The 9073-nt window shown below is 39.0% G+C and overlaps 1 protein-coding gene across 1 annotated transcript in view; it reads left to right on the forward strand.

The window, feature by feature from the left end:
- Positions 1 to 2387, forward strand: part of LOC102376634 — a 19957-nt gene extending 17570 nt beyond the window's left edge. The window contains exons 6-10 of the mRNA XM_025210877.1: positions 6 to 83; positions 168 to 317; positions 724 to 858; positions 1197 to 1352; positions 1574 to 2387. Coding sequence (XP_025066662.1) covers positions 6 to 83; positions 168 to 317; positions 724 to 858; positions 1197 to 1352; positions 1574 to 1915 — 861 coding nt within the window. The 3' untranslated portion in view covers positions 1916 to 2387. The remainder of the gene's footprint in view (positions 1 to 5; positions 84 to 167; positions 318 to 723; positions 859 to 1196; positions 1353 to 1573) is intronic.
- The last annotated feature ends 6686 nt before the right edge of the window (positions 2388 to 9073 follow it).

Genomic DNA, 9073 nt, shown 5'->3' on the forward strand with positions numbered 1-9073 from the left:
GGCAGCTGGTGGAGGCCTTCGAGGAGATGAGCCGCAACCTCTTCTCGCTGCCCATCGACGTGCCCTTCAGCGGTCTCTACCGGGTGAGCGCGGGCGGCTGGGTGGGGCAGGGGCGGGCACAGGGGCAGAGCCAGGCTGTGCTGAGCCCTGTGCTGTCCGCACTGCAGGGCCTGCGCGCACGGAACATCATTCATGCCAGGATCGAGGCCAACATCCGCAACAGGATGGCCCGTGCTGAGCCCGGGGGTGGCCCCAAGGACGCGCTGCAGCTGCTGCTGGAGCAGGCACAGTGCCATGGCCAGCCGCTCAACATGCAGGTGAGGCGTCCCGCCATCTGGGAGGCTTCCTGGGAGCCCTGCCTGCCAGAGCATCCAGGGCCGGCGCTGTCCTCTTGCCCTGAGCCCGTCTGGAGGCTGCAATCCTGTCTCCAGCACCTGCTCGAACAGGGCTGTAACCCTCACCAGCCACCCCCTCTCTGCCCCTCTGTCAGCCCCTGTTTTTCCCTCGCCACCACCCTCCACACAGGCTGCAGTCTTTGGATAGTTTGAAAGCCTGGAGGTATGAGAGGCAGGTGCACCTCCCCGCTCCCAAAACAGCATCTCCTGGGGAGTGGCACTTGCTGCAGGGCAGGGCAGAGCATTGGACCTGACCTAGCAAAACTCTGCAGTGCAGCAGGGTCCGAGGCACCAACCTAAAAGAAGTCTTGTCTGCCCCTTGCTTCAGGAGCTGAAAGAATCTGCCACAGAACTCTTGTTCGGAGGCCACGAGACGACTGCCAGCGCTGCCACATCTCTGATCACCTTTTTGGGGCTTCACCCAGAGGTCTTGCAAAAAGTGAGAAAGGAGCTGCAAGGGAATGTGAGTGTCTTCTCCCTCCAGTGCCTAGGTTTAGACTGCAGATGAAGCTAAGTTATTGTACTGTGTCAGCCTGAGAAGGAGGGGGATGAACTCCAGCAGGCCAGATAGTAAAGCGCTTGCTCTTTAAAGTTAACGTGTCCTTTAAAACAACTCATTAGCAAGAGGGAGCTGAATTTTCTGAACTGAAATAACAAATATGATGAGAGTCTCTTTTTGGAGCCCTTTCATGTGATAAAGAAGAAGTTGCTGCCCAGCCTGTTCCCCACTGCTGACTGGCACTGCAGGCCCAGCTGCCACAAACAGCCATGCATATCACATTGGCATCTTCCTTTCTTTAGGGGTTATTGTGCAGCCCAAACCAAGATAGCAAAACGCTGGATATGGAAGTCTTGGAACAGCTGAAATACACAGGCTGTGTCATCAAAGAGACCCTCCGACTGAGCCCCCCTGTTCCTGGAGGATTTAGAGTTGCACTCAAGACATTTGAGTTAAATGTAAGCTGTGCTGCATGGACTTCCTGCTTGCAAAATCCCTTTCTCATCATAATATGAAATAATTAATTTCATAACGATTTTCACAGAATTCCAAAGGGGGCGGGGCACATCTTGATTTCTTTGTAAAGCCTTTCCACCCTTTTCCTGCCTCTGAGCTGAAGGGCAAAACTGTAGTCTCTGCATAATGAGGTATTTCTTACAACTCTCTTTCTTCTTAATAGGGTTACCAGATTCCCAAAGGCTGGAATGTTATTTACAGTATCTGTGATACGCATGATGTGGCAGAACTCTTCACCAACAAGGACAAATTTAACCCTGATCGCTTTATGTCCCCTTCTCCAGAGGACTCCTCTAGGTTCAGTTTCATTCCTTTTGGTGGGGGCGTGAGAAGCTGTGTGGGCAAAGAGTTTGCAAAAATCCTTCTCAAAATATTTACAGTGGAGTTGGCTCGTAACTGTGACTGGCAACTCTTAAATGGCCCCCCAACGATGAAAACTGGGCCTATAGTCTACCCTGTGGACAATCTGCCTGCCAAATTTGTAGGCTTCAGTGGCCAAATCTAAGCAGTTCAGGGGTTGCTTCTAGCTGAAGTTCTGTACATAGCAGTGTTTTCCTGTAAAAAAAAAAAAAAAAAAAAGTCTATTATGTATTTAACTTGTAAATGTATAATAGTTATTTATGTCTCTTTTAAAATATTTTTTAAAAGCTATGATATATCCTATTTTAATGGTCTCTGTGTGTGTATATTTTCCCCTTAGTCCCCCAAGCACTATAATTATGGGTCTCAGGATCCATAATTAGACAACTTATTTCTATAGAAATGTTTTCCCCTATCATACTGAAATCTTGTCATCTTAGCATTTAATGATGTTTCAGAACAGAGCATACATTCAGGTGCACTCAGATTCATAATACAGGCATATTAAATCATGGTAACTAATTGCTCATCCAGAATTTATGCAGGCTTGTATGAATTAGGATGTTTTCAGTATTACTTTTGATATTTAGGATTTATGGTCAATGTATATGAATTTTTCAGACTACAATAAAGTCTATTTTTAAGACTCTTTTTTTTTCAGAGTATTTGTAGCACTCTGCATATGTTACTAACTTTTAAGTTAAGTGGTGATCAAAAGGACTTGAATGTGGAGTTGGGTTTTAGCTTCTATCCTTACTATACTTGCAACTCTCTCAACAAATAAAAGTCAAAATAGTTCATTTGCTGAAGGCAAGGATTTTTGTGAGTGATTTTTTTTTTTTATTGGACCAGCTACATGGTTGGAATAAACATACACAAGCTTTTGAATACTGTGCAGTCTTAAGGTCACATGGGATAGACTTAGACAAGGTGACCTAAAGAAGAATGTATTGCATTCAGAAGCCTATCTAAGTCTATTCCAACTATGCAGTTGATCCCATAAAAGATATAACAGAAATTCTTATCTTATTTATTTCCTGGGCTATCATGGCTACAAATTCATTTGCTGAAGATGCTGAGGTTTAGCCTAAGTTTCTCTAACAAATCAATATGACTAAGACTTTCCTAATTTCCATTTTCCTAATTTCTTCATCCAGTAATCATTAGAAGAGTTGGGCTAGGCAAGAGATGGCAGCATTTCAATTTAAAAAACCCACAAACTAACCAAAACTATATATAATACACTAAAACCCCTAGGGAATTAGAGGAGGTAACACAGGTCCTTTCCTACCTGGTTCAACATATGGTAACATACTGAAGTCTAACCCTGAAATACACTAATCCAGAAGATAAAGGTGAGGAGAACCCACATAGCATAAACAGACTTTTTGCCTAATCCAACATAATCATTGCTCTGTAGCCAGGGACAAAAATGTATTCAAGGTAAGACATCTTCAGATTTCAATTCCTCTTCTCCCATGTTAAACTAATAAATAATTTTATTTACAGTCTAAAATCTGGTCTAGAACCTTTTCTGTCATTTGAAAATGTCAAATAGCAACTGTTACAGCAAACAAGCTACAATGTGGGGGGGGGGAGAGGAGGGATGTGGTTTTGTGTTTGTTTTATTTTTAAATATGATGTGGATCACGATTTGTTTTTTAAGGAAATAGCCTTACAATATCTAAGAACTTTCCTGAATTTTTGTTTTAATTGATGTAGGAGGTAGGGCAATTTAGTATTTAACACTGACTCAAATTCTGTGAGATTTGCACTGTTACTGTCAGGAATAAGCAGGACAGATAAAAATGCAAGCTACACGTGTCAATTACACAACTGAAAATTAATTTTTGATCACAGATTAAAGTGACCAAAATTCTCATTCTGTAAGAAATAATTTGTAGCCAAACTGCCTTATTACAAAGTTTTATTAATCACTTTTATTTTCTAATATTCTTTGTATAAAAATTGTTCTTTGTCAAGATTTCTCAGACACTGCATTCCAAATTTTATATTGTTATTGCTTCATCCAGTGTTTGGGCATGATTTGCTTTTATGCCATTGCATCTTTTACAATGCTTTGGCAATATAGCCCCTTTAAGACCACAAGTGTTAGTGGTGCGAAGAAGAACCAGCTTATGATTGCAAGCACTTTGCACATTATGTGCAGTTTTATGAAATGCGAAGGCAGCTATATTCTGAAATAACAGCACTGTGAGAATCATGCTAATGTTTGCCAATAGAAATAGATTACTGTATTCTGGAAATTGGTTTGTTTTTTAACTCAAGATTCATGCTATTTTTATTCGTGGGGTGTAGGCCAATATAAAGCATTGTTCTGTAATAGGTGTACTTGATACCATTTTTTTTAGCCAAGTGTCAGCCATTCAGGATGTTCTTATAAACAGTAACAACTTTAAGCACTGACGTTATATCTGGAGTATAAATGGCTGTATGAGGTTATAATCTTGAGGTTGCATTGGCAGTATAGCAGCAATTTTTCTGTTTGATTTTGTCCAGTTTTTATATTTGGATATAAGAATGTGTAGCTGTCTTGCAGACTTAGAGCAGATGCTCAGCTGGTGAGATTTGTTGCTATATCTCAGCAGCCACACAACAATTATCATTGTAATTAAACAGTGTGGTCAAGAGGTAAATCTTCCAAAAGCAGTCAAGAACATGTCAACACTGCATTTGTTGCCATTATTTAATAAATGGAACCTTGAAAAGAGTATATAAGATAGTAAGATTTTTCCCCTCTCTTCAAGATCAGAAGTAATCAAGAAAGATCAACCAAGAGCCTTTCTGTACCATGGCTGCAATGTAGCATAGACTTTCAACTAGCTACCTCAGAGACAGGTAGCAGTTTAATCATGACAGTCAGTGGAGACTGACTGACTATGTGGCCAGGTTCTTGGGCACGTTTTGCAGTCTGCAGAGTTTCATTCACTACCATTTACACTAGTGCCCAAGCTAGCTAGTCTAAACTAGTTGGAATATGACTATACAGTCCTAGGCTCCCAGCTGTGTCCAGTGTAGATGTACTTGGCCAATTTTCAAAAGTGCCTAGTCCTTCTAGATGCCTAAGCTGAGATCCATTAAAGGAGCTTGATTCAAAGGGTTGATGTTCAGCCCTTTCTAGCGATCAGCCCTTTTTAGGTCTCTCATGTTAGGCACCTCAGTTAGCTTGTCACTTTGAAAACCTTGGTCTATGTATAATTTAAACATATATATGATCAAACAGGCACTATACTTTGACTTAGAAGGTAAAAGCTGTGCTTACTTTATCATCAGCATGATGTTGATTTTCCAAATGTAACATGGACAAGTGGAAACACCTCTTTAACATACGTAAAATAAAACTGCAGTTTGGCAGCATTTTAAATGTTTGAAATGTCTTAAGTCTCTGTGTTATGCTAAACAAAGTGTTTCTTACTAACAACATTCAAATATGTTAATTTGTGAATAAATATGACATTGAAAAGTGTCACATTAGCTGACATTAAAGAACATAATTTGATTAACTGAATTCTAATAAAATTCAGTCACATTTTTTGCTAAGATCGTAACAGGTAATGTTGACTTTCAAAATTAGTATGTGACCAAACAAAAACCATTCAGACTTGCTGTAATGATTTCTACAAACTGTATTGTAATGAGAGATATTGTTTGATTGAAAAGACTTTCTGTGTACTGATTTCCATTTGCCCTAGTAAAATTATACAAATGCATACTATTTTTTTTCTTAGCTGCACTGTAACAATGATTTTTATTTGCTACTTTATATAACAAAAAACAAAGAAGCTAGACCACAACCTTTCTGTGCTTGCTTCTGATTCATTTTCTTATGTCCTTTATATAGATATCTGTTCTTAGATTGGCTTGATTTTCACGCTGGGTTCTATATCCAATATCTTTTAATATCATTCCTTTCAATGACTTAGATTGGCTTTTTGAGAGATACTGAGAAAACTACTTAGTGTTTTATAGAATAAAATAATGACAATCAGTGCAGACTGACTGAATGACTATGTGGCTAGGTTCTTGGCCATGATTTTCAGTCCGCAGAGTTTCATGCACTGCCAGTTACACTAGTACCCAAGCTAACTAGTGTTTCAAAGAAATTAAAGCACCTAAGTGCCAAATGCTCAAATAATGGGAAATAGGCCTATTTCTTAAAAGTATTTACAAGTTGAATACTTTAAAAAAATCCAACGATTGATCACTTTTGAAAAGGAGATGTTGGCCACTTTTAAAAATATTCATTAACAGCATTAGCAAGAGGAAGACTACTAGATTTTATCACAGCAGATTTAGGATAACATTTACAAAGCTTTGTGCTTCAAATAGTCCACTAGGTCCATATTTTAACTTTCAATTTAGACATGATTTTTGAGTTATTGAGACTGCATCTACTACTGCTTTCAAAGGAATCTGCAGTTCCTAGCACCTCTGAAAATCAAGCTACTTTTGTTTTGATCCCTAAATAAGCATTTAGGAGCCTGACTGCAGGTCACCAGCTTTGAAAACGTTGGTCTTAATAATACACAACTGTTCTTATTTAGCTTTGCTAATAGAGGATAATATGGTGATATATTTGGGTTTTGTGCATTCACTCATGTAAGTTAGAGAAAAGATTGAACAACGCATACACACATGCCTGCACACATGGCTGAGAAGTATCAATAAAGACTTGTATCAAATTTTATTCCAAGCATATTATGCCAATGTTTCAGAAATTAAAAAACGATTGCAAACATTGGCTTTGGTGTAATGATCTGGTGTATACTGGTTCATAGATCATGTTCCACACCAGAAATGGTTACACTTATTCTTGCTTGGAAGTCACTGTGTTAATGCACATTTATCCCCCCACCCCTGCAAACAAGAAACAGTGGATAGGGTTCAATAACGTGTGAATACCAAGAGGTTTTTTTTGCCAGGTGGTCTCTTGTAAGTTCTCTGTGTCAAGTTATACATCCAGAACACAGTGCAAAACATATACAGATTAGTGGCAAAGAGTTTCGAAGTTTATTAGTAGCAACCATTAGAGTGATAGATTAGGAGTAAGGAAATGCAATTGGCAGCAAGTTTAGAAAAGGCTCATTACTGGACTGGCTTGCCTAGCTTGTTTAATAATATCACATGAAAAATGTTATGTGAGAAGTTTGATGAAGAATGCAGTCTCATTAAGTTATGTAAATTAATGTAACTTTGTGGGTGGGTTAGAGAGAAAATATTTAACAAATCTGTTTATATCCAAAGAATAGAGTTACATAGACAGTTTTTAATGAGTCTCAGATTAAAATATTTAAGAGGTAGACAGGAGAACATAGATACTTTTGTCCGATGACAGTAGTACTGTTTTGATAGACTTTTACAAATACCCTCAACTGCAAGATAAGTAGCTAACATTTTTCACTAAATAAGGGTTTGGTGTGCTTCTTTATTATCAACATCATTGTTACACTTGTGGCTTTTGTGTAATTTTAGTACCATTAGGTGCAGTTTGTGTAGTTTGCAGTACTAACAAGGATAGAGCAGTCATTTTAGCAAAAGTGTATTTTCATATACTCATATATGTTTTCATGCCCATTGCATTCGTGACTGCATCATACTTCCTAGGAACTGTCTGATTTATTGATTTCAATTTATATGTCATTTAAAAAAAAAGTCCCCCCATCTTGTATTTTAGCCACCTTTGACACAATTAAAATTACAATGACATGGAGATAACATCTAAAGCTGCCTTTTGCCACTGAACTAGGAAATAACCAAAGATGGAATCAACTTTGAACAATATACTGCCCCTCTACATCCACAAATACCAGATTTTATTGTGTTTTTTCCCAGCATATATCCTTGATAAAGAGTTGGGCTTTACAACATACCCTGGAAGCCATGGATTTTTTGAGACTATTTGGAACCAAATTCCAATGTCAAGGGCTCCATATAGGACCTCTTGAATAGATTTATAGAAAGCCACCAAGAGGCAGCTCTGTTTGCACCCACTGGGGTAGCAAGCAAGTAAATAACCTCCCATGAGCAAAGAATGCTGATAGATAAGCTCAGGATCAACAAGTGGGCCCAGATTCTGGGATCTACCTTAAGAATTCAATGGGCCGGGGGGCGTGGGGATGGATCTTGAGGAAAGGCATGTATGTAGGCTTGTGGATACAAGTTTTAAGACCCCTTTACACTCTGATCCTAAGTCTTGTCCTGGACTTAATTAGAGCAGCCTGTACTAAGAGTCACAAGAAGTATCATATTTTTAGCATCAAGTAATTCTGTTTAGTGGTCTATACTACAAATAAACAGAAGAGTTATATTCTGTTGCATTTTGATAGAAATGAATTCCAGCCATTTGCTACATGTTGTATCGACACTAAAATACCAGCAGGGCAGAATCTTTCAGTTGCTGGAGATTTATTGTTGGTGGACTCAGACTATGTCCCAGGTTTGCTAAGCCCATAAAGTGAGAGTGGAAAGAGAAGGTGTAGTTTGCAGAATAGTCCTTTTCATACAATGCAGCCCCTGGCTTAGCAACAAGCCTGTGGTGTATGATGAAGGCAAAGGGGTGGTTGTTTAGTGCCTTATCTGACCAGTTGTATTCTCCAGTGAGCTGGAGTGTTTAATACATGTTTTTTCATTTATGTAAAAGTGTGATCTATTAATAAAAAGTAATGTGAGTCTCTAAGGAATATAAGCAGGGGAGGGGATGTGTCCCCCACATACCTATGGACAAACACTCCTTGATTTGGAAATAGCTTCTTTGGGCACTTCTCCCTGGAAGAATCATTCTTATATTTCACATAAATAGATTTAAAGGGTTGGGAGCAGAGCAAGGAGGAGGATATATCTAGAACTACTTTCAGCTAAAAAGTCAGGCAATCATCAATACCACTTTAGCATCATGCACTACTACCCCAGTTCTCAGGCAATTGCCAGAATTGGTTGCATAATGTATAGACCATTTTCACTGAATGTTGTACTTTAACTAACTTTCTCACTACAGTGTCATTATATTAAGCATACATTATACATGGTAATGATGCTGCCTCAAGCACTGTAGGCCAGCTACTGCATGCATTATAAATCTAGTAGTTAGAAAGAAAAGTTCATTAGTCTCATCATCAAATAGCTTGAATTAGCAGCGTGTCATGACCTTTTTGCTTGTTGCATGAAATCTGTGACATTTCTGTGGGGACTTCTGTTGTGGCTGGATTGATGATGTTGATCATTGAAATTAACTCATTATTACACAGCATTTTGATTCAAAGATGTGGAAATGTACCTTCTACAG

Source organism: Alligator sinensis, unplaced genomic scaffold, assembly GCF_000455745.1.
Source record: "Alligator sinensis unplaced genomic scaffold, ASM45574v1 scaffold472_2, whole genome shotgun sequence".
NCBI classification, from domain to species: domain Eukaryota; kingdom Metazoa; phylum Chordata; order Crocodylia; family Alligatoridae; genus Alligator; species Alligator sinensis.